The 27,056-nt window shown below is 43.6% G+C and overlaps 1 protein-coding gene across 1 annotated transcript in view; it reads left to right on the top strand.

Annotated features, from left to right (window-relative positions):
• Positions 1-26,635, top strand: part of LOC126209899 (uncharacterized) — an 80,115-nt gene extending 53,480 nt beyond the window's left edge. The window contains exons 4-5 of the mRNA XM_049939021.1: positions 4,315-4,401; positions 25,573-26,635. Coding sequence (XP_049794978.1) covers positions 4,315-4,401; positions 25,573-26,298 — 813 coding nt within the window. The 3' untranslated portion in view covers positions 26,299-26,635. The remainder of the gene's footprint in view (positions 1-4,314; positions 4,402-25,572) is intronic.
• Positions 26,636-27,056: the final 421 nt, after the last annotated feature.

Raw genomic sequence — 27,056 nt, 5'->3', positions numbered from 1 at the left:
TCTAGCGGCAGCACACCTCAACCCACAGATAAGCGCCTGGCAATTACACCATGCTTATGTTAGGTATGTAGGTAGTACAGTCACAATACTGCATCGTCGTAAGTTTCATCCATACCACGTGTCACTGCATCAAGACCTTCAAGTTAAGAAATACTGGTCCGTCATACCCTCGCAGCATGGAGGTGGGGTCCCATGTGCCAGTAGATATTCGAGAACAGTTAACATATCGTAAATTACTATTGTGTACCCATTCCTATGCCTTCTATTACAGTGCCATCTGTGGCGAAACAAAGAAAATGCTTCAGACAAAACGTATGTTGATTTTGCCATTGAAATATAATCTGGAACAAAAAACAGGGGTCTTGTTGTTTCCTTTTGAAGATTTCAAAGCTACCTCACGCCACTAATGCACATGGTTGCGTAGGGGGTCGAGTGTTGTATCACTGAATGTCCCCCTCAAAGACAAACAAACTGGAATTGTAACTTTCCTTGATGCTCTGGTACCAATCTCCGCGGAATTTGAATCCGCGCCAGACGTCATGGACGTCGAAGACCCATAGAGGTCTCTGCAACATCGCGCCCTAAGCTGTGGCGGCGCGCGCCTCCTGGCCGGCATTTAGTGTGAGGTCGGCACAGTGGAACACGTGGTCCCAGCCGCCAATAGCGGCGCCCCCGATAGAATATTTAAGTGCTTGCCTCTCGCTCAGCCAGCATCTCCTTTCCCAAGGTGGCTTCCGTCAACTCCCCCTCCCGGATGATGCCCTCTCCCTCCATTTATCCCTCCTATGATCCTCACCCCACCCCTCCTTTCCTCCATCCTTTCCCTGGGCTCCCCCCCTTCGATCCTGTGTTCCACCCCACCTAACCTCTCCCTACCTCTCTTCTCCCCCCCCCCCAAGTCCTTTTGTCTTCCCGACCTCTGCCTTCTCCACTCCCTGTCACGACGTCTGCCCAGCACCCCCCCCCCCACCCTTCTTATGGGTCCTCATCCTCCATTGGCTCTTTTCCCCCCTTCGCTTTTCCTTAACTTCCCCCCTTTTTTATTTTCCCATCATCTGACCAATTTCCCCCCACCCACTCTCAGCTGTGGTATGTCATATTTTAGTGCAGTGTTCCAGTGACTGTTCAGTGTTGTTTCTTCTTTTCCCATGTTGCGAACCAAAACCATGCTGTCGCTGGGTGTGAATTTTATGTCTTTTGCGAACAGAAACCAGACTGTCGCCGTGTTTTTTAATTGTCTGTCTACTATTTTACCTGTCTGCTTCACATGTATTTTATTAGCATCATCATCCCTTTGTTCTCTGTTTTAAGTTCCACGATGTTTTCTCCATGTTACCCTTTGTCTCCGATTTTGTCGCCTGTTTTTTACTATTTATTATCTTCCCCTTTTTTAAAACAAATTCTGTAGGCTGAAGAGCGGCATACTAAGCTGCTGCCAGCCCGCTCCCTTCGGGGGGAATCGAAATTCAATAAAGAGAAATAAAGAAGGTCAGCCAGCGAGTCTAATCGTTGCGTGAGTCTCGACACATCACCTCGACAACAGACAGCGTGTGTATCGTTCTTTGTTTTCATTACTCGTGGACGTCTTTGATTCGTTTGGTTGTCTCTGTCACTCTGTTGCTTGTTGCGGGTTGTCGTTGTAAGGTCTCTCTCCATCGTCCGTCGTTGTTTCGTGTCCGTCCTTCCGTTCGTTTGTTTGTTCGCGGGGCCGCTCTCCGTTTGGTTCCGCCGCACTTTCTCGGCCACCCTGTGACCGTTCCAGTCGCCGTCACAACAGGTTACAACATCTTTGGCGACGAGGTAGAAGGTGGTAGTTGCTAGCATGGAGACGGTTCCATTCCCCTTCGTGGGCAGTTCGTCGTCCAGGCGACGTACAAGCGTGTTCCCAGGCTCCTTACCCTCTTTGTTGTCGACCATATGTCAGCTTCGAATATTTTTGCCCTGGATGCGTTTCAACTGTTTGGCTTTTCTAATTCTGACGAAGTTAAGGTCGTTTCCACTGCTGTTCCTTTTCCCGACTTGGACGAACTGTGCTCCGCTTTTGTATCGTTGTTTGCAACGGATCTCGCTTCCGGCTTTCAGGCGCACATCAGCCTACGGCCGGATGCACAGCCTCGCTTTTTCCGGGTCCGGCCCCATCTGGTGGCCTTACGGCCAGCAGTCAAGCAGGAACTTGATCGGCTCCAGGCCGCTGGCGTTCTGGAGCCTGTAACTTAGTGCCTGGGCGATACCACTGGTGCTCAAACGGAAACCCACTGGGTCCCATCGGCTGTGTGGGGACTTCGGCGCTACAGTCAATGCTCAGTCCCTCGTTGGCACTTACCCCATTCCCCGACAGGAAGACCTTCTCGCCGAGCTTGCCGGGGAAGAGTATTTTTCAAAGATCGACCTGGCTGAGGCATACCACCAGCTGCCCTTAGATGGAGAATCTCAGAACATCATGTTTATCAAAACGCCTTTCGGATTGTATAAGTACAAGCGCCTTCCCTTTGGTGTCTCTTCAGCGCCGGCCATTTTCCAGCGATTCCTGGAGCAGCTGACACAGCCTATCCCCGCCTGTGTGAATTACCTGGATGACACCTTGGTCACCGGGCGTTTCCGCCAGAAACATTTGCAAAACCTCAGCGCCTTATTTCACGCTCTGCAGTCTGCTGGTTTACACTGTTGGCTGGACAACTGTTGTTTTTCTTTTTTCAGCTGGAAGTGGAATACTTAGGCCACTGACGTATCAAAGATGGCATTCGCCCTTCAGGTCGTAATGTCGCGGCCATTGAGGCCCTTCCTCGTCCTAAGGACTTATCTGGTGTTTTTGGGCAAGGTTACTTACTACTTAAAGTTCTTGCCCCAGGCTGCCTCCGTTGCTCAACCCCATCACTTTCTCGTTCAAAGCTCCAAAGAAATTCTTCACAGGCATCAACACGTCGTTCTCTCATTTCAGGAGTCAGCTGCCGTGGCGTCCATCTTGCAGACACTTTGTGAAACTGGAGCACATCATGCACAATGTGGTGTGCTGACCCATGACTAATCTGTAAACATGCTGCAATGTCATTCAGCGTCACTCGGCGGTTTTCCTTCACTATGGCTTCAACTGCTGCAATGTTCTGTGGAGTCACAACTCGTTGTGCCTGACCTGGACGAGGAGCGTCAGCCGGCCGAAGTGGCCGTGCGGTTAAAGGCGCTGCAGTCTGGAACCGCGAGACCGCTGCGGTCGCAGGTTCGAATCCTGCCTCGGGCATGGATGTTTGTGATATCCTTAGGTTAGTTAGGTTTAACTAGTTCTAAGTTCTAGGGGACTAATGACCTCAGCAGTTGAGTCCCATAGTGCTCAGAGCCATTTGAACCATTTCGAGGAGCGTCTTCCACTGAAGTCACACCATTTGCGAACTTCCTACTCCACTTGTAGACTTGCTGCTGTGACAAACATGCATCACCGTGCTGAACCTTCATTCGTCGTTGAATTTCAATAAGTTTCACACCTTCACTACGCAAAAATCGAATAACGGAACGCTTTTCTTCCCTGGTGCAAGTCGCAAGTGGGGCGGCCATCTTTATACTGATGCTACGACGGTATGTGTGCATCAGCACTATGCTGCCACCTACAGGCCATTCTGCACGCTTTTTGTAGCACGCTTACCAACTAACAGGATAACGGCGCGAAATTTCAATTTGTTATTACAAATTTAAGGTTTTCACTTGGCTCACCCTCGTATTTCCTTTAGCTTTATCGGCACACACTATATCCTGTAATTCTTTTTTACCGATTGCTAAAAGGGCGACGTTGTTTGCAAACCTCAGACACAATATTCTTCTTCCTCCAGTTTTCACCCCCTTGTTATTCTGTGAGAAGTAGTCAATATTTTCTAAGAATGAAAAGGGTAGGCGACAGAGTGCTGAATTGTCCTACTCCTTTTCTTGGTTTCACTTTCTCTGATGCTTTCTCGTTTAAATATGTAATGAGATTATAAGTCTTCTGGTTTCCAGTTCAGTCGAAAGAACATTGGCAACAAGTGGGCTTGCATTATACTTACACTTTCTTTGCACAGTCCTAATCTCTCGCCTTCAGATAAATTCACTTTACTATCCATATCTTTGCGACGATTTCCATACAAGTGCGCCGCACGTTCCTTGTAAGTACGAGGGTGCTTTGTGAAGAAGTTTGGACGCAAACTGTATTTTAATTGTTGGAAACAATGGAGATGTATAAAACAATCCAATAATTTAGGACTGTGTAAACTATTGCTTAATTTTTTTTTTTTTTGTTTATCGTGTGTAAGGTCTTAAGAAATTCTACTGACGTAGTCTGACGTTTCGCAGTTTGCTGTATCCTTGATCTCTGCAAATATGCCAAGAGAGGCGCTGAGTCACATCGCCGGGAAGGCCTGGGAGAAAGGACACACGCTAGTAAGTATGACGACTGTATGTGGTAAATGTTGCTTTATCTCTGACAGTTGTGTCATATTAAAGTCGAAGGTCATTGAAGCCTAAGGACATTGTTCGTCCATTTATATCACAGTAGCAGTCTGACTGTGTTTTTGTACTATCGATATTGTAGTACGATTGTTTATTGGCTCTTGCCTATTGATAATTTACGGTATTTTGTTTGAGTAACGCTATGATATCACAGGAATTTTATACTTGAAAATTTTCTAGCGTGAAAGAAGGGCCAAGTAACAGTTTCATAGCTTCAGTTTAACTAGTTTACAATAAAATATCAACAACAAAACCAAATATTCTGTGCTCACTTAAACCAAAACATTTGAACAAAGACATGAAATTTAATAGCTTGGAAGGTGAGCTTCATTAATACAGCATGTAACGTAAAAGATAAATTAAAATTTGGATTAAAAATATAAATGAAACTTTTTATGCACTGATCGAGATCATAAAGAGCAACTATATCTATAATATAACCAAAACGGGCATCTATCCACCACTTTTACCACAGTTTTAAAGTTATATGAAACATGGTGTATAAAGAAGAAACGAGAAGAAAATAGTAGACAGAATATCTGGAACATTGAAGGGCTCGTCAGTGGGGGATGACGCAATCGAACAAACTATGGAAGTATTTGATATAATTAAAAAACCTAATATTAAATATAGAAAACGTCACAGCCTACTAAAGAGAATGCCTACATTACGCTTGTCCAGTCTCTCTGCGCTTCCCAAGCACCTGTTATAAAATTTCGACTGTCATGGGAGTAGCAATAATAGTGTTTTCTTTCTGGGGACTAGCATTCAATATGACTACAACATACATCTTATCTGGAGGCAGTTGAAAAGATTTTCTTTATTGTAGACTTTAATGTGAATAATCTGAACGATTATATTTGACACATGTAGCAGGTTTGTATATCATCATATAAATTAATCTGAATCGCGAGTTTGAAATTTTGTCTTTCGAAATAAGATCACGAAACGGCACATGAAATTAAAGTTACACACCCTTTCAATGATTATCCCTTTTGTCTCTTAAAGATTGCAGTAATGAGGATAAGTAAATAACTCATTCGTATCGTTAGTAATCATTATCTGTGGCTCTATTCATTGTAAACTTACGTCATCTTCGATTGCCTTCTACATAGCTACATCGCAAAGTTAAATTAAATGTTTGACCTGAAATAGTTGTCAAGATTATGTGTTACCTGATCGATTCAATAACCTGTAATGCTGAAGTAAGGCCTAAGCAAAATATGTTGCAGAAGTGAGATCCATAAAATGGCAGCTTCGCCTTCTACATCTACATCTACATCTACATGGATACTCTGCAAATCACATTCAAGTTCCTGGCAGGGGGTTCATCGAACCATCTTCACAATTCTCTATTATTCCAGTCTCGTACAGCGCGCGGAAAGAATGAACGCCTATATCTTTCCGTACGAGCTCTGATTTCCCTTATTTTATCGTGGTGATCGTTCCTCCCTATGTAAGTCGGTGTCAACAAAATATTTTCGCATTCGGTGTAGAAAGTTGGTGATTGGAATTTCGTGAGAAGATTCCGTCGCAACGAAAAACGCCTTTCTTTTAATGATTTCCAGCGCAAATCCTGTATCATTTCTGTGACACTCTCTCCCATATTTCGCGATAATATAAAACGTACCTTTCTTTAAACTTTTTTGATGTACTCCGTCAGTCCTATCTGGTAAGGATCCCACACCGGGCAGGAGTATTCTAAAAGAAGACGGACAAGCATAGTGTAGGCAGTAAATGGCTCTGAGCACTATGGTACTTAACATCTGAGGTCATCAGTCCCCTAGAACTTAGAACTACTTAAACCTAACTAACCTAAGGACATCACACACATCCACGCCCGAGGCAGGATTCGAACCTGCGACCGTAGCGGTGGCGCGGTTCCAGACTGAAGCGTCTAGAACGGCTCGGCCACGCCGGTCGGCAGTCTCCTTAGTAGCTCTGTTACATTTTCCAAATGTCCTCCCAATAAAACGCAGTCTTTGGTTATCCTTCCCCACAACATTTTCTGTGTGTTCCTTCCAATTTAAGTTGTTCGCAATTGTAATACCTAGGTACTGTATTTCGTTGAATTTACAGATTTAGGTTAGACTGATTTATCGTGTAACAGAAGTTTAACGAGTTCCTTTTACCACTCATGTGGATGACCTCACACTTATCGTTACTTAGTTTCAACTGCCGCTTTTCGCACCATTCAGATATCTTTTCTAAATCGTTTTGCAGTATGTTTTGATCTTCTGATGACTTTATTAGTCGATAAACGACAGCGTCATCTGCAAGCAGCCGTAGACGGCTGCTAAGGTTGTCTCCAAAATCGTTTATATAGATAAGGAACAGCAAAGGGCCTATAACACTACCTTGGGGAACGCCAGAAATCACTTCTGTTTCACTCGATGACTTTCCGTCAATTACTACGAACTGTGACCTCACTGACAGGAAGTCACAAATCCAGTCACATAACTGACAGGCAATTTCACTACGAGCCGCTTGTGTGGTACAGTGTCAAAAGCCTTCCGGAAATCCAGAAATGCGGAATCGATCTGAAATTGTCAATAGCACTCAACACTTCATGTGAATAAAGAAATAGCTGTGTTGCACAGGAACGATGTTTTCTAAACCCATGTTGACTGTGTGTCAGTAGACAGTTTTTTTCGAGGTAATTCATAATGTTCAAACAATATATGTTCTAAAATCCTGCTACATATCGACGTTAGCGATATGGGCCTGTAATTTAGTGGATTACTCCTACTACCTTTTTTGAATATTGGTGTGACCAGTGCAACTTTCCAGTCTTTGGGTACGGATATTTCGTCGAGTGAACGGTTGTATATGATTGTTAAGTATGCAGCTAATGCATCAGCTTATTCCGAAAGGAACTTAATTGGTATACAGGCTGGACCAGAAGATTTGCTTTTATTAAGTGATTTAAGTTGCTTCACTACTCCGAGGATATTTACTTGTACGTTACTCATGTTGGCAGCTGTTCTCGATTCGAATTCTGGAATATTTACGTCATCTTCTTTAGTGAAGGCATTTCGGAAGGCTGTGTTTAGTAACTCTGCTTTGGCAGCACTGTGTTCGATACTATCTCCATTACTATCGCGCAGAGAAGGCATTGATTGTTTCTTGCCGCTAACATACTTCGCATACGAGCAGAATCTCTTTGGATTTTCTGCCAGGTTTCGAGACAAAGTTTGGTTGTGGAAACTGTTATAGGCATCTCGCAATGAAGTCCGCGCTAAATTTCGAGCTTCTGTAAAAGATCACCAATCTTGGGCATTTTGCGTCTGTTTCGTTGTTTCTGCAACAGTGTTCTAACCCGTTTTGTGTACCAAGGAGGATCAGCTCCGTCGTTTGTTAATTTATTTGGTATAAATCTCTCAATTGCTGCCGATACTATTTCTTTTTACACGGGGTGATCCGTTTGAGATGTCTGGAAAGTGAAACCCTATATAATGTGTTCGCAGAATAAAGTGGCCAGTAGACGCGCAACCAGAAAGGCGTGCAGGGGGAGAGGTGCTGTTCTAAAGCGCACGCTCAAATTCTTTGTAAATTTTAAGGGAAGCCCCTCCATGCCCACACTAGCATGGTGACCATTCAAAAAGATCTGTCACCTCTCCTTCAGTTACAATTTAAAAAGAATTCCGCTGAAAATGCAACAAAAATAGCGATTTATTCTAGCCCGACTTGTTAACCATTTGTAGCTTTCAGAAGCGTCATGAGTCGCGAATATTCGATAAAACCAACATAATTCATTTTTTGCCATGCCAAAATTTGCTTATTTTGCCAAAAACACAGCGGAATTTACATAATGTCACCTCACTGACATGTTGTGCACTCGCAGTTGCGAGAGAATTCTGAAAGAGTTATGAATTTTATTAAGTGAGGAACTGAGCAAAAGTAAGGTCAATAACTTATGAAAAAGCACATTCTCGGTACAAAAATGAACGTGTGATGTCTTCACTTATGTTGTTCTGAAACCGAAAGCATTTTTCATCCACGAGCTGTCGCTGGCCCTTAAAAATTACAGTCTTTCATCGAAAAAATCGTACTTAAAACTCAAAGAATACTGAAGATTTTGAGACGACAGAATATTAATATCTAACTCGTTAGAAGAGTTTTCTCTGTAATCAACGTTTTCTAATGTCAGAGGTTGAGAATACCGCTACCGTTGTAAAGTTGTTTTATTATCACATGACCGGTTCAAAAATGGTTCAAATGGCTCTGAGCACTATGGAACTTAACTTCTGAGGTCATCAGTCCCCTAGAACTTAGAACTACTTAAACCTAACTAACCTAAGGACATCACACACATCCATGCCCGAGGCAGGATTCGAACCTGCGACCGAAGCAGCAGCGCGGTTCCGGAGTGAAGCGCCTAGAACCGCCTGACCACAGCGGCCGGCCCGTGTGATATTAAAACAACTTTACAATTGTAGCGGTATTTTCAACCTCTGGTACAATGTTCAGTTGCGGATGTCCCTCCAACAGGATTGTTTGTTTTCTAATGTATTATGCTGCTCATGTAGATATTGTTACGGTATCTGTACTCCATTGCGCAAAATTTGTAAAAGTAAACGCTAATTTTGTGTAAAAACCGAACATTATTGAAGGAAATGGATGGATATAAAATCATAATAAAAATTGTCACACATATTGTTGAGGGATTGTCAAAAACAGAAAGTTCTTCAGTCTTCTGCTCCAGTAGAGACGACAAACAAAACGACTCACTCTTCAATAAAACAGAGACTTAGTGAGGAGCTACAATTTTCAAAGTCCTAGTATGGCTTTCACCTGGTGAAATGTGAAAAGGATAACCATCGCGTTAGTATTGGAAATTCCGGAGAACTTAGATTAACTATTCTACTACACGGTTAATAGTAATACAACACATCGTTCAATTGTTGGAATCAATGCCTGATTTCAGCTATAAATGAGAAAAACTCTAAATGTCATCTCCGCTTCGCGTAGGACGTAATGACAGAAACTGTGCCCCATCACATGACTCAGATTTTGGTTTCCAGTGTCAACACGGCAGAGGAAGGGGTCTCTGCGTCGACAATGGTGAAAACAGTGAACTGTCAACCGGAAGACATCGATATGCTACACGAGTAGTAATGCCTCCACATTGATGTATTCAAGCTTCAAGTTCATGTCAGGTAGTACAGTGATGAAAGGACTGTGAACATACAGACAGCATGCACGATCCCGCAAGGAAATCAATGGCACAGGGCATATAATCGGCCTGGGAACCTTGGAAAAGCCATTTTTTTCTGAAATCTGCAAAGATCATTCATCGGTGAAATCAAGCAGCCATCGGCATCTGGAAAGTGTCCAAAAGTGATAAAACACACTAGTGTCCAAAATTAAAAAGCAACAAATGGAAAGCCGGCCGGGGTGGCCGAGCGGTTCTAGGCGCTACAGTCTGGAACCGCGCGACTGCTACGGTCGCAGGTTCGAATCCTGCCTCGGGCATGGATGTGTGTGATGTCCTCAGGTTAGTTAGGTTTAAGTAGTTCTAAGTTCTAGGGGGCTGATGACCTCAGAAGTTAAGTCCCATAGTGCTCAGAGCCATTTGAACCATTTTTGAACAAATGGAAATTTTGCAAGGTTACGTTCATTTTGCCATAAAACAGTATAAAGAGGTGATAGTAAAGTAGAAACAATGTAAAGAATATAGAATGTAAACAACTACAACGTGTATAAATGTTCTTCGTTTTTTCCAACTTCACGGATTTGCATACTCATTCGGCCGGCCGGTGTGGCCGAGCGGTTCTAGGCGCTGCAGTCTGGAACCGCGCGACTGCTACGGTCGCAGGTTCGAATCCTGCCTCGGGCATGGATGTGTGTGATGTCCTCAGGTTAGTTAGGTTTAAGTAGTTCTAAGTTCTAGGGGACTGATGACCTCAGAAGTTAAGTCCCATAGTGCTCAGAGGCATTTGAACCATTTTGCATACTCAGTCCGAGAACTTGTTAATATGTTCGGTACAGCGTGTAATCACTTCTGGCAGCGAGACAAGCCTTACATCGATGGTGCATGTGTGAATTACGTCATCAGTCTCATGCAGAGCTACTCCGGAGAGCGGTTGGCAGAGGCTGAAGTGATACAGCCAGTCTCTCTGGTGCATCGCAGACATGCGCTGTGTGATTCAAAGCGAGAGAGCGAGCAAGCCACGCCATCTCTGCAATATCTTCAGTTTCCAAGAAAACATCAACCACCCGTGCTGTGTGAGGTTGAGCAACATCAATACAAAGGCTGGACCGACAGCATCTCGCAACAACCGCACATGAGGTCCCAAGATCTCGTCACGACACCTGACAGCAGTTAAACCTTGCCAATTCACCAATACAATTTCATGAAGAGGCGTTCGTGTGGTCAACATAGTCCCTGCCCACAACGTTAAGGATCCTCTTCCCACAATGTTGTCCCGAGACCGTGTTCCACGTTCCCTCCAGATGTGAATCCGTAGAGAATCACTCTCCAGACTACATCGGGACTCATGTGTGAAAACAACATTGGCCCTCCGTTCGACCGCCCATGTGCCACGTCGCCAACTCCACTCTAGACGTTCCCATCTGTCAAGACGCGTCAGTAGTACACATACAGCAAGTCTCCGACAATAAAGGCCAATCTGCGGAAGCCTTCTGCACACCGTTTGCCTCGACACAACTCGTCCAGTGGATGCTGCGAGGTCAGATGCCAGTTGCTGTGCAGTTGTTGTTGTTGTGGTCTTCAGTCCTGAGACGTTTGATGCAGCTCTCCATGCTACCCTATCCTGTGCAAGCTTCTTCATCTCCCAGTACTTACTGCAACCCACATCCTTCTGAATCTGCTTAGTGTATTCATCTCTTGGTCTCCCTCTACGATTTTTACCCTCCACGTTGCCCTCCAGTACTAAATTGGTGATCCCTTGATGCCTCAGAACATGTTCTACCAACCGATCCCTTCTTCTAGTCAAGTTGTGCAACAAACTTCTCTTCTCCCCAATCCTATTCAACACCTCTTCATTAGTTATGTGATCTATCCATCTAATCTCCAGCATTCTTCTGTAGCACCACATTTCGAAAGCTTCTATTCTCTTCTTGTCTAAAATATTTATCGTCCATGTTTCACTTCCATATATGGCTACACTCCATACAAATACTCTCAGAAACGATTTCCTGGCACTTAAATCTATACTCGATGTTAACAAATTTCTCTTCTTCAGAAACGCTTTCCTTGCCATTGCCAGTCTACATTTTATATCCTCTCTACTTCCACCATCATCAGTTATTTTGCTCCCCAAATAACAAAACTCATTCACTACTTTAAGTGTCTCATTCCCTAATCTAATTCCCTCAGCATCACCCGAGTTAACTCGACTACATTCCATTATCCTCGTTTTGCTTTTGTTGATGTTCATCTTATATCCTATTTTCAAGACACTGTCCATTCGGTTCAACTGCTCTTCCAGATCCTTTGCTGTCTATGACAGAATTACAATGTCATCGGCGAACCTTAAAATTTTTATTCTTCTCCATGGATTTTGTTTCCTTTATTGCTTGCTCAATATACAGATTGAATAACATCGGGGATAGGCTACAATCCTGTCTCACTCCCTTCCCAACTACTGCTTCCCTTTCATGTCCCTCGACTCTTATAACTGCCATCTGGTTTCTGTACATATTGTAAATAGCCTTTCGCTCCCTGTATTTTACCCCTGCCACCTTCAGAATTTGAAAGAGAGTATTCCAGTTAACATTGTCAAAAGCTTTCTCTAAGTCTACAAATACTAGAAATGTAGGTTTGCCTTTTCTTAATCTATCTTCTAAGATAAGTCGTAACGTCAGTATTGCCTCCCTTGTTCCAATATTTCTACGGAATCCAAACTGATCTTCTCCGAGGTCGGCGTCTGCCAGTGTTTCCATTCGTCTGTAAAGAATTCGCGTTAGTATTTTGCAGCCGTGACTTGTTAAACTGATAGTTCGGTAATTTTCACACCTGTCAGCACCTGCTTTCTTTGGTATTGGAATTATTATATTCTTCTTGAAGTCTGAGGGTATTTCTTCTGTCTCATACATCTTGCTCACCAGATGGTAGAGTTTTCTCAGGACTGGCTCTCCCATGGCCGTCAGTAGTTGTAATGGAATGTTGTCTACTCCCGAGGGCCTTGTTTCGACTCAGGTCTTTCAATGCTCTGTCAAATTCTTCACGCAGTATCGTGTCTCCCATTTTATCTTCATCTGCATCCTCTTTCATTTCCATAAAATTTTCCTCAAGACCCTCTATACACTCCTTTCACCTTTCTGCTTTCCCTTCTTTGGTTAGAACTGGGTTTCCATCAAAGCTCTTGATATTCATACAAGTGGTTCTCTTTTCTCCAAAGGTCTCTTTAATTTTCCTGTAGGCAGTATCTATCTGACCCCTAGTGAGATAAGCCTCTACATCCTTACATATGTCCTCTAGCCATGCCTGCTTGCCCATTTTGCACTTCTTGTCGATCTCATTTTTGACACGTTTGTATTCCTTTTTGCCTGCTTCAATTACTGCATATTTATGTTTCTCCTTTTATCAATTAAATACAATATTTCTTCTGTCAGCGAAGGATTTCTACTAGCTCTCTTCTTTTTACCTACTTGATCCTCTGCTGCCTTCACTATTTCATCTCTCAAAGCTACCAAGTCTTCTTCTACTGTATTTCTTTCCCCCATTCTTGTCAATTGTTCCCTTATGCTCTCCCTGAAACTCTGTACAACCTCTGGTTTAGTCAGTTTATCCAGATACCATCCTCTTAAATTCCCACCTCTTTGCAGTTTTTTCAGTTTTAATCTACAGTACATAACCAATAGATTGTGGTCAGAGTCCACATCTGCCCCTGGAAATGCTTTACAGTTTAAAATCTGGTTCCTAAATATCTGTCTTACTATTATATAATCTATCTGAAACTTGTCAGTATCTCCAGGCTTCTTCCATGTATACAACCTTCTTTTATGATTCTTGAACCAAGTGTTAGCTATGATTAAGTTATGCTCTGTGCAAAATTCTACCAGGCGGCTTCCTCTTTCATTTCTTACCCCCAATCCATATTCACCTACTACGCTTCCTCCTGTTCCTTTTCCTGCTATCGAATTCCAGTCACCCATGACTATTAAATTTTCGTCTCCCTTCACCATCTGAATAATTTCTTTTATCTCATCATACATTTCTTCAATTTCTTCGTCATCTGCAGAGCTGGTTGGCATATAAACTTGTACTACTGTAGCAGGCGTGGGCTTCGTCTCTATCTTGGCCACAGTAATGCGTTCACTATGCTGTTTGTAGTAGCTTACCCGCACTCCTATTTTTTTTTATTCATTATTAAACCTACTCCTGCATTACCCCTATTTGATCTTGTATTTATAACTCTGTATTCACCTGACCAGAAGTCTTTTTCCTCCTGCCACCGAACTTCACTAATTCCCACTATATCTAACTTTAACGTGTCCATTTCCCTTTTTAAATTTTCTAACCTACCTGCCCGATTAAGGGATCTGACATTGCACGCTCCGATACGTAGAACGCCAGTTTTCTTTCTCCTGATAACGACGACCTCCTGAGTAGTCCTCGCCCGGAGATCCGAATGGGGGACTATTTTACCTCCGGAATATTTTACCCAAGAGGACACCATCATTTAACAATACAGTAAAGCTGCATGCCCTCGGGAAAAATTACAGCTGTAGTTTCCCCTTGCTTTCAGCCGTTCGCAGTACCAGCACAGCAAGGCCGTTTTGGTTAATGTTACAAGGCCGGATCAGTCAATCATCCAGACTGTTGCCCCTGCAACTACTGAAAAGGCTGCTGCCCCTCTTCAGGAACCACACGTTTGTCTGGCCTCTCAACAGATACCCCTCCGTTGTGGTTGCACCTACGGTACGGCCATCTGTATCACTGAGGCACGCAAGCATCCCCACCAACGGCAAAGATCTATGGTCCATTGGGAGTGTTCAAGGTCTAAGAATCGCAAAGAAACGCAAAGAAACAAAATTTCGACGTAGTAGTATAAAAACGTAATTATTGTGATGTTTGGTACTGGTCTGCCTGAATTCATAAGCGATGCCGAATGTGAAAAGTGGCATTAGTAAAATGTTCGTATCTACATGTACATCCACATGATTACTCTGCAATGCACATTTAAGTGCTTGGCAGAGGGTTCATCGAACCACAATCATACTATCTCTCTACCATTCCACTCCCGAACAGCGCGCGGGAAAAATGAACACCTAAACCTTTCTGTACGAGCTCTGATTTCTCTTATTTTATTTTGATGTTCATTCCTACCTATGTAGGTTGGGCTCAACAAAATATTTTCGCATTCGGAAGAGAAAGTTGGTGACTGAAATTTCGTAAATAGATCTCGCCGCGACGAAAAACGTCTTTGCTTTAATGACTTCCATCCCAACCTGCGTATCATATCTGCCACACTCTCTCCCCTATTACGCGATAATACAAAACGAGCTGCCCTTTTTTGCACCCTTTCGATGTCCTCCGTCAATCCCACCTGGTAAGGATGCCACACCGCGCAGCAATATTCTTACAGAGGACGAACGAGTGTAGTGTAAGTTGTCTCTTTAGTGGACTTGTTGCATCTTCTAAGTGTCCTGCCAATGAAACGCAACCTTTGGCTCGCCTTCCCCACAATATTATCTATGTGGTTTTTCCATCTGAAGTTGTTCGTAATTTTAACACCCAGGTACTTAGTTGAATTGACAGCCTTGAGAATTGTACTATTTATCGAGTAATCGAATTCCAACGGATTTCTTTTGGAACTCATGCGGATCACCTCACACTTTTCGTTATTTAGCGTCAACTGCCACCTGCCACACCATACAGCAATCTTTTCTAAATCGCTTTGCAACTGATACTAGTCTTCGGATGACCTTACTAGACGGTAAATTACAGCATCATCTGCGAACAACCTAAGAGAACTGCTCAGATTGTCACCCAGGTCATTTACATAGATCAGGAACAGCAGAGGTCCCAGGACGCTTCCCTGGGGAACACCTGATATCACTTCAATTTTATTCGATGATTTGCCGTCTATTACTACGAACTGCGACCTTCCTGACAGGAAATCACGAATCCAGTCGCACAACTGAGACGATACCCCGTAGGCCCGCCGCTTGATTAGAAGTCGCTTGTGAGCAACGGTGTCAAAAGCTTTCCGGAAATCTAGAAATACGGAATCAATTTGAGATCCCCTGTCGATCGCGGCCATTACTTCGTGCGAATAAAGACCTAGCTGCGTTGCACTTAACTTCTGAGGTCATCAGTCCCCTAGAATTTAGAACTACTTAAACCTAACTAACGTAAGGACATCACACACATCCATGTCCGAGGCAGGATTCGAACCTGCGACCGTAGCGGTACCGCGGTTCCAGACTGCAGCGCCTAGAACCGCTCGGCCACTTCGGCCGGCCCCTGCGGAACTCAAGAACTTCGATCGTGGTCAGGTGATTGGGTGACACTTGTTTCGTACGTCTGTAGGCGAGCTTTCCTCAGTCCTAAACATCCCTAGGTCCACTGTTTCCGATGTGACACTGAAGTGGAAACGTGAAGGGAAACGTACAGCATAAAAGCGACCTCGTCTCTTGACTGACAGAGACTGCGACGGAGAGGGTCGTAATGTGTAATAGGAAGACCACCACACAGGAATTCCAAACTGCATCAGGATAAACTGTACTATGACGGGTAGGCGGGAGGTGAGAAAACTTGGATTTCATGGTCGAGCGACTGCTCATAAGCCTCACATCACGCCGGTAAATGCCAAACGACGCCTCGCTTGGTGTAAGAAGCGTGAACATTGGACGATTGAACAGTGGAAAAACGTTGTGTGGAATGACGAATCACGGGACACAATGTGGCGATCCGATGGTAGGGTGTGGGTATGGCGAATGCCCGTCATCTGCCGGCGTGTGTAGTGTCAACACTAAAATTCGGAGGCGATGGTGTTATGGTGTGGTTGTGTTTCTCATGGAAGGGGCTTGCGTCCCTTGCTGTTTTACGTGGCAATATCACAGCACACGCCTACACTAATTTTTTAAGCACCTTCTTACTTCCCAATGTTGAAGAGCAATTCGAGGAGTGCGATTGCATCTTTCAACACGATCGAGGACCTGTTCATAATGCACGGCTTGTAGCGGTGTGGTTACGCGACAATAACATCCCTGTAATGGACTGGCCTGCACAGAGTCGTGACCTGAATCCTATACAACACCTTTGGGATGTTTTGGAGCGCCGACTTCGTGCCAGGCCTCATCGACCGTCATCGATACCTCCCTTCAGTGCACCAGTCTGTGAAGAATGGGCTGTCATTCCCCAAGAAATCTTCCAGCACCTGATTGAATGTATGTCTGCGAGAGTGGAAGCTGTCATCAAGTGTAAAGGTGGGCAAACATCATATTCAATTCCAACATTACCGATGGAGGGTGCCACGAACTTTTTAGCCTTTTCAACGAGGTGTCCGGATACATTTGATCACACAGTGTCCGTCAAGATCGGCGCACTGTGCGAGCGGCGATGGCCGACAGAATATCATGTTGTTGTTGTGCTCTTCAGTCCTGAGACTGGTTTGATGCAGCTCTCCGTGCAACTCTATCCTGTGCAAGCTTCTTCATCTCCCAGTACCTACTGCACCCTACATCCTTCTGAATCTGCTTAGTGTATTCATCTCTTGGTCTCCCTCTACGATTTTTACCCTCCACGCTGCCCTCCAATACTAAGTTGGTGATCCCTCGATGTCTCAGAACATGTCCTACCAACCGATCCCTTCTTCTAGTCAAGTTGTGGCACAAGCTCCTCTTCTCCCCAATTCTATTCAATACCTCCTCATTAGTTATGTCAACTTCCCATCTTATCTTCAGCATTCTTCTGTAGCACCACATTTCGAAAGCTTCTATTCTCTTCTTGTCTAAACTATTTATCGTCCACGTTTCACTTCCATACATGGCTACGCTCCATGCAAATACTTTCAGTAACGACTTCCTGACATTTAAATCTATACTCGAAGTTAACAAATTTTTCTTCTTCAGAAACGCTTTCCTTGCCATTGTCAGTCTACATTTTATATCCTCTCTACATCGACCATCATCAGTTATTTTGCTCCCCAAATAGCAAAACTCCTTTACAACTTTAAGTGTCTCATTTCCTAATGTAATTACCTCTGCATCTCCCGACTTAATTCGACTACATTCCATTACCCTCGTTTTGCTTTTGTTGATGTTCATCTTATACCCTCCTTTCAAGACACTGTCCATTCCGTTCAACTGCTCTTCCATGTCCTTTGCTGTCTCTGACAGAATTACAGTGTCATCGGCGAACCGCAAAGTTTTTATTTCTTCTCCCTGGATTTTAATACCTACTCCGAACTTTTCTTTTGTTTCCTTTATTGCTTGCTCAATATACATATTGAATAACATCGGGGACAGGCTACAACCCTGTCTCACTCCCTTCCCAACCACTGCTTCCCTTTCGTGCCCCTCGACTCTTATAACTGCCATCTGCTTTCTGTACAAATTGTAAATAGCCTTTCGCTCCCTCTATTTTACCCCTGTCACCTTCAGAATTTGAAAGAGAGTATTCCAATCAACATTGTCAAAAGCTTTCTCTAAGTCTACAAGTGCTAGAAACGTAGGTTTGCCTTTCCTTAATCTTTCTTCTAAGATAAGTCGTAGGGTCAGTATTGCCTCACGTGTTCCAACATTTCTACGGAATCTAAACTGAGCAAGATGTATGAGACAGGCGAAATACCCTCAGACTTCAAGAAGAATATAATAATTCCAATCCCAAAGAAAGCAGGTGTTGACAGATGTGAAAATTACCGAACTATCAGTTTAATAAGTCACAGCTGCAAAATACTAACGCGAATTCTTTACAGACGAATGGAAAAACCGATAGAAGCCGAATATCATACAGGGACGAAATCGTAGCACGTGTTCCATTTGCTGTCTCATCGGGAGTCATTTGGAACCATCTGCTTGCAGCAGGATTAAGATCGTGTGCGCGTCAGGCCAGGCTGCCACTGACATCTCTACCCCGCCAGTCGTGGGTATTCTGATGTGAAAGAGTTGACTGGAAAGTGGAAAGCCGTTTTGTTGTCTTCAGTAATGAGGGTAGGTTCTGCCTGTATGCGAGTGATGGACGTACACGTGTATGGTGCAGACATTGTGAGCTTCCTTTTCCAGAATGCATTCGCTCACCATATGCAGGTCAGACCCTAGGCTTCACGGTTACGTTTGGTGTTTTTGGAGGGTGAAGTAAGCAGTGTCGCTCTATTCCACAGGTTGTAATCCCTGTGCTGGAGCCGTTTCTTGTATAGGAAAGTGATGTGGTATCGGAATAGGACTGTGCTCGCCCACAAACGGCTGTTGCGACGCATGCGCTCTTCGTGGTGTGCAACAAGTGCCCTGGCCAAGAAAAAATCATCAGATCTCTCGCCAGTTGAACACGTATGGAATATGATGAAGCGGAACATACTCGTTCTCCAGGGCTTGCAAGAACCTTGTCGAGCTGCAACAGAAGGAGCTAGATACTTGGGATGATCTGCGCCTTAGGGAGTGGAGGGGGGAGGGGTGTTGTATACTGTCTATTAATGCGACTGACTGTGCGCTCTCTGCTGCCACAACTGTGTTTCATTTAGTCTGAATTTGTTATCGTACACTCCTACAGTGAATTACCCGTTACTTCACTTGTCAATAAAATGACCCCTCTCTTGAGGGTGCTGCATTTTTCTCCAGCATTGTAATAAAAATAAGAATAATAGCACTAACGATCCTCATCGTTTGCTTTTTGTGGTGGGCGTAGTGTAAGACCTTCGGTACACACACCATCAAAAAATGGCTCTGAGCACTATGGGACTCAACTGCTGTGGTCATTAGTCCCCTAGAACTTAGAACTACTTAAACCTAACTAACCTAAGGACATCACACACACCCATGCCCGAGGCAGGATTCGAACCTGCGACCGCAGCAGCAGCGCGGCTCCGGACTGGAGCGCCTAGAACCGCACGGCCACCGCGGCCGGCACACACCATCAGATTATTTGACTTGTCGCTCTATCGAAGTAGGCGAGTGTCAGCAATATGTCTCGTGGCCTTATCGTGGCATGTTTATCTTCTGTCGTTAGGTCAGACGATAGAAATGCCACTTGCACGCTTAGAGTAGCAGATTGACAGTGACCAACTTTAAACAGAACTTGATTAGTTTTCAAACACATTTATTAAAATAATAACAATCATAAACCTTACTTAACTTGATTCTGGATGCTGTTTACAATTGACAATCTGAAGTTCCTTTGGTCTTGGTACGTTAATCTTATTCTCTCTGATACTTGACAAAGTGTCTATTCATTTATCTTCATGGCTATGTACAGGAATATGGTAATCTTATTAGGCACAGACTGAAACTTGACTATAGACTGGTACAGACTAATGCAGACGGGTACAGACTGATGCAGACAAATGCAGACTGACTGATCGGAGGTCTGTACACTCGTTATAATACCTCGCGCGTTCATGTATCTCTGTGCGAGTGTGATCCGCGACGAGAAAACGTTCTACGTTAGCAGCAATCTCATTGGCTGTGTTAGATATTAATACGCGGATCGACGGAAGCAGAATTTGGTCCGTCTCTAAGACAGCGCCATCTCGTAGTGCGGAGACGGGCGAGCGCTGCACCTGCGCTGTTGTGCTTAGCGGGGCGCGCTTTAGTGGGAAAGTTGTGTACGCGCTGACTACGCGGAACTATGTACACAACACTTTTGAAGCTTTGACATCAGATGTTGTTTTCAGGGTAAATTGTAAGAATTCAAGTCCACTTCTTCTGCACACAATACTTCTCTTCAATTAACAAAACTTGTTTTGGCATCTTTTCTTCAGTTCTAAAATGCAGACATGTTTTCAGTAATAACTACTGTAACAAAGTTCAGGCCTCTTGTGATTATTACCTTATTTTCTTGAATGTTAGCTTATGTAGGATGTTATTTACGTTATTGTTCAATTTTCTGTCTGCAAGGAAATTATGTTATTGTGAGTTCAGTTGGCGCGTTAAGAAATTACCGTATCTACAAATGTAATTTTTGAGATAAAATAATCTGCAACTCTATTTTGTGTTTACTTGCAGCTATTCTAGTAGCATCCGTCGTCGTCTTCATGCTCGTCCGTTGTGGGTCTACACAAAACGCTCTCCACTCCGTTCATACGATCTTTCTGGTCCTGACATATCTTCCAGAATTGTAATGTCATCAGCAAAACTTAAAGTTTTTGTTTCTTCTCCTCGAACTTAAATTCCATTTTCAGTTTTCTCCGTGGTTTCGTTTTCTGGTGCTCTGTGTACAGATAGAACTACATGGCGGACTGGCTACATTCTTGTCTAAATTCCTTCTCAACTAATATCTCCGTTTCGTGTTCTTCTTCTCTTAGAACTGCAGGCTGGTTTGATTACACCACTCAAACGTCTGCATGGGAAATCTTGTAGAACATTCTGTATCTGTGCCTCGAACACGTTTGGTGTATCCAGTTTTGGCCGCTATGCTTCCTATTTCGCCCAACGTAACAGAATCTTGAGGCCTGAACTTCTGTTCCACTTTGGCGAGATTCTCATCGAAGCAGCTGAAGTCTACGAAACAGCTCCTCCAACTGAGAGGATGTGGAAGATGCCTTGTTACACCATCTCGCATGACAACTGGTTTATTGATCTTTCCTCAATCACCTATGATGTACCAAACGTATTCATTTAATTTTTTTTTTTTTGGTCATCAGTCTACTGACTGGTTTGATGCGGCCCGCCACGAATTCCTTTCCTGTGCTAACCTCTTCATCTCAGAGTAGCACTTGCAACCTACGTCCTCAATTATTTGCTTGACGTATTCCAATCTTTGCCTTCCTCTACAGTTTTTGCCCTCTACAGCTCCCTCTAGTACCATGGAAGTCATTCCCTCATGTCTTAGCAGATGTCCTATCATCCTGTACCTTCTCCTTATCAGTGTTTTCCACATATTCCTTTCCTCTCCGATTCTGCATAGAACCTCCTCATTCCTTACAATATCAGTCCACCTAATTTTCAACATTCGTCTATAGCACCACATCTCAAATGCTTCGATTCTCTTCTGTTCCGGTTTTCCCACAGTCCATGTTTCACTACCATACAATGCTGTACTCCAGACGTACATCCTCAGAAATTTCTTCCTCAAACTAAGGCCGGTATTTGATATTAGTAGACTTCTCTTGGCCAGAAATGCCTTTTTTGCCATAGCGAGTCTGCTTTTGATGTCCTCCTTGCTCCGTCCGTCATTGGTTATTTTACTGCCTAGGTAGCAGAATTCCTTAACTTCATTGACTTCGTGACCATCAATCCTGATGTTAAGTTTCTCGCTGTTCTCATTTCTACTACTTCTCATTACCTTCGTCTTTCTCCGATTTACTCTCAAACCATACTTTGTACTCATTAGACTGTTCATTCCGTTCAGCAGATCATTTAATTCTTCTTCACTTTCACTCAGGATAGCAATGTCATCAGCGAATCGTATCATTGATATCCTTTCACCTTGTATTTTAATTCCACTCCTGAACCTTTCTTTTATTTCCATCATTGCTTCCTCGATGTACAGATTGAAGAGTAGGGGCGAAAGGCTACAGCCTTGTCTTACACCCTTCTTAATACGAGCACTTCGTTCTTGATCGTCCACTCTTATTATTCCCTCTTGGTTGTTGTACATATTGTATGCGACCCGTCTCTCCCTATAGCTCTCACCTACTTTTTTCAGAATCTCGAACAGCTTGCACCATTTTATATTGTCGAACGCTTTTTCCAGGTCGACAAATCCTATGAAAGTGTCTTGATTTTTCTTTAACCTTGCTTCCATTATTAGCCGTAACGTCAGAATTGCCTCTCTCGTCCCTTTACTTTTCCTAAAGCCAAACTGATCGTCACCTAGCGCATTCTCAATTTTCTTTTCAATTCTTCTGTATATTATTTTTGTAAGCAGCTTCGATACATGAGCTGTTAAGCTGATTGTGCGATTATTCTCGCACTTGTCAGCTCTAGCCGTCTTCGGAATTGTGTGGACGATGCTTTTCCGAAAGTCAGATGGTATGTCGCCAGACATCTACACACCAACGTGAATAGTCGTTTTGTTGACACTTCCCCCAATGATTTTAGAAATTCTGATGGAATGTTATCCATCCCTTCTGCCTTATTTGACCGTAAATCCTCCAAAGCTCTTTTAAATTCCGATTCTAATACTGGATCCCCTATCTCTTCTAAATCGACTCCTGTTTCTTCTTCTATCACATCAGACAAATCTTCACCCTCATAGAGGCTTTCAATGTATTCTTTCCACCTATCTGCTCTCTCCTCTGCATTTAACAGTGGAATTCCCGTTGCACTCTTAATGTTACCACCGTTGCTTTTAATGTCACCAAAGGTTGTTTTGACTCTCCTGTATGCTGAGTCTGTCTTTCCGACAATCATATCTTTTTCGATGTCTTCATATTTTTCCTGCAGCCATCTCGTCTTAGCTTCCCTGCACTTTATTTCATTCCTCAGCGACTTGTATTTCTGTATTCCTGATTTTCCCGGAACATGTTTGTACTTGCTCCTTTCATCAATCAACTGAACTATTTCTTCTGTTACCCATGGTTTCTTTGCAGCTACCTTCTTTGTACCTATGTTTTCATTCCCAACTTGTGTGATGGCCCTTTTTAGAGATGTCCATTCCTCTTCAACTGTACTGCCTACTGCGCTATTCCTTATTGCTGTATCTATAGCGTTAGAGAACTTCAAACGTATCTCGTCATTCCTTAGTACTTCCACTTCTTTGCGGTTTGATTCTTCCTGACTAATGTCTTGAACTTCAGCCTACTCTTCATCATCACTATATTGTGATCTGAGTCTATATCTGCTCCTGGGTACGCCTTACAGTCCAGTATCTGATTTCGGAATCTCTGTCTGACCATGATGTAATCTAATTGAAATCATCCCGTATCTCCCGGCCTTTTCCAAGTATACCTCCTCCTCTTGTGATTCTTGAACAGGGTATTCGCTATTACTAGCTGAAACTTGTTACAGAACTTAATTAGTCTTTCTCCTCTTTCATTCCCTGTCCCAAGTCCATATTCTCCTGTAACCTTTTCTTCTACTCCTACAACTGCATTCCTGTCGCCCATGACTATTAGATTTTCGTCCCCCTTTACATACTGCATTACCCTTTCAATATCCTCATACACTTTCTCTATCTGTTCATCTTCAGCTTGCGACGTCGGCATGTATACCTGAACTATCGTTGTCGGTGTTGGTCTGCTGTGGATTCTGATTAGAACAACCCGGTCACTGAACTGTTCACAGTAACACACCCTCTGCCCTACCTTCCTATTCATAATATTTCATTTAATACCAGAAGTTAACAGGCAGCATTCGTGGTGTCATGCAGCAGATATTGGCCCATTATACTGATGGCCGTCATCCCACTTCATCTGCTCACAAGTGGTTGGTTCTGTGCTATTGCTACAGTCACTTTACAAGATTTCATTCATGCTACTTGTCCCAGTAACACCTGCTTATGAAGCCACGACATGAAAATTACCTCCACCTGTCAACACAATGTTCTCCAACAATTTTTTCGAGGCACTGTGCCAATTCAACATTTACTCTCCAAATTTTGCTCTGCAATGAATATCCTCATGTGTAACTTCCTCCACATGACGGTGTGCCCGAAGATAAAAGTTTTCATCTGTGTAGAGGACTGCATGTACAGTGTACCTATCTGGATACTATTCTGATCGTCATTTTCCTGTTTAAAGCAGGCAGGCATAAGCATTTTCTTAAACACACTCTTGTTGTTCTCAAGGCACAGTATTGAGAGAGGATGATTTCTCTGTACCTCATTACATCGCAAAGCAAAGACACCCAAGACCACTGCCGCATCCTGTCTTTCATCCAAGTCGCTCTCTCATTTCGATATACTTTCACCCCTTCTTGAACAATCACTTGCTCTCTACTCCCTACTGTAAAATTATCGGTTGGTTGTGCCAGAACTGTTGACAACAGTCATATATGAAATGAAAGTATGGTATGGCATTACTAGGTGGGAGATTCCATCTGGGGTTTCTTGACCATCTACTGCAAATCTTTTTATTTGACACCATTTCAGCGACTTGTGTGCCGATGCTGATGAGGATTATCAGGACAACACAATACCCAGTCCCAGATTAGATAAAATTTCCAACCCGGCTGGAATCGAGCTCAGGAACCCGCATGGCAGTCGTCCACACTGGCCACTCAGCTAATGAGGTGGAAAACATACTGACATACTTGGTGTACTTGTTGTCTTTCTCATTGAAGATATGACTGTGGGCCACATTTTTCAGCGGTGGGAAAATTCACAAACTGCAATAAGCATCTTACTCAGGCTACCAGTAGAATACCTAGGATTCGTTAATAAGTGACTAGCCAAAGCCAGCTGGAACATTAACTTACCGTGTAGTCTAGCTTGTCTGTGAATACATGGGAACAGTCGAACAGCTGGAGACTCCAGCAGTGGTGTAACTTTGTGCCAGTTCTCCCAGATGGTTCCCATCCAAATTTCAAAACACAATTACTTTCATCTACTGTAAAACTACAAAGGGAAAATTGGGAATTGAAGAAATATTGTATCATACAATTTCAGATTCATAATTTACGTATGCATAAAATTTTACTTGAATTGCGATAATTTTAAGTGAGCAACAGAATTTTTAATTGATTCGTAATATGAAAAAGCATGCTAGCTGTAAGCTATGTTTCAACGGTTTTACACCATTGTTTATTGGCATTCAGTGTATTTACACATCAATAAGGAAATTAATTTTCTAAATATACACAATTTTGCACAAGATTGGTTATTTTTTAGTTATACTATTGAAGTATTGTTTATCCACCCCTGAATGCCTCCAGTTTATTAATGTAAAATATTTATCTTTGAGCTATAAGAACGGAGGTATATTTGAAATATTGTTTCCTTAACGATACTACAAGCTGTACATACGAATTACAGCTCTTATTACACTACTAATGGGTTGCGATTGTATTCTAAGAACTGATTTTGTTTCTCAGGTTTGGCATTTACTGTTGCGGGCATACGGCACGACAGTTGAAGAAGAAATGGGACGTTGGATGAAGTTGGCAAAACTTTTGGCCAAAGATGTTCGTTCATACCGTCTGAGAAACCATCTGATTGGTGGCCAGCTGCAGGATGTGCCTGCAGAGAGAAACTGCAGCAACTGGAGCCCAAATAGCCCAAGTAGTTCTCCAGAGGTTCCAGACGAGAATGACGCTGCCCGGGCAGAGGCTGAAATGGTACCGGCAGTGGTGAGGTCTCCAGCAGTCGCCAGTCGCAGTGGGTGGACACAGGGGCAGCACAACGGTGACACGTACTCACTACTACATTACGCTGCAGCATTTGGCAGTTCACGTAAACTACGCACACTTATAAATTCAGGAGCAGATCTGGACGAGAGGGACGTGTTTGGCTGTACAGCAGTCCACTACGCTGCTGCCGCCGGGAATACACAGTGCCTCTCGCTGCTTGCAGAGGCGGGCGCGGACGTGTGGGCGAAATGTTACGGCGGGTGGACGGCCCTGCACTTGGCAGCACGGAGAGGCCACGAGGACACCGTGAGGCTGCTTCTGGGTTTTCTCCGGAACCAGTCTCACGCTCTCCTTGTGGCGCATGTCAACGGGAAGAACTCGGACGGGGTTTCCCCACTGACCTGTGCTCTGAAGAGCCGCAGCGCCACGTGTGTCAGACTGCTGCTCGATGCCGGTGCGGTGCGCGAGTAGTGGCGTTGTCCCTCTACTCGCTACAGTTAGTGACGATGGGACTACCAACTGGTCTTAACACCCAATAGGTCTAGTCGGTTTCTTCAGTGGAATGAAAGACTCGAATGGAATTAGTCACTGCGGCCACGTCAGTTGTTTGAATGCGCTTCACTCACTCTCCGTGCTTGACTCGACCGACTCACACAAGTCTCTGCTTGTTATGTCAGTTATATGAATGTTCCAGTTAGCCTCCACTGTGATTTTCATATTTGTTCATCCTGTTTGGGTATAGGTCGACGAGGGCCATATTCCCCACATTTTAAGACAGAAATAACGTATCTAATTTCAAAGAGGTACAAAAAGAATCTATAAATCTAAAAATGAAGTATTTTGAAAATTCGTGTATCCAGCTCATGGTCTCGCGGTAGCGTTCTCTCTTCCCAAGCACGGGGTCCTGGGTTCGATTGCCGGCGTGGTCAGGGATTTTTCCTGCCTCGAGATGACTGGCTGTTGTTGTGTCCTCTTCATCATCATCATTCATCCCCATTACGGTCGGAGGAAGGCAATGGCAAACCACCTCCAGTAGGACCTTGCCTAGTACGGCGGTGCGGGTCTCCCGTATCATTCCCCTACACTCCGTCATGGAGTATGGGACTTCATCATCATTTACTTAAATCCCATGTTTTCATGCTTCTGATATTACACAAGAACTTTCGGTTGGTTTCAAAAGTTTAGTAAATAGTGTTACACTGTAAACTTAAGTTTCAATAAATGAACAA

Source organism: Schistocerca nitens, chromosome 10 (genome assembly GCF_023898315.1).
Source record: "Schistocerca nitens isolate TAMUIC-IGC-003100 chromosome 10, iqSchNite1.1, whole genome shotgun sequence".
NCBI classification, from domain to species: Eukaryota; Metazoa; Arthropoda; class Insecta; order Orthoptera; family Acrididae; genus Schistocerca; species Schistocerca nitens.
Note: the sequence above shows the minus strand (reverse complement) of the source record. Positions and strands in the feature narration are given on the sequence as shown.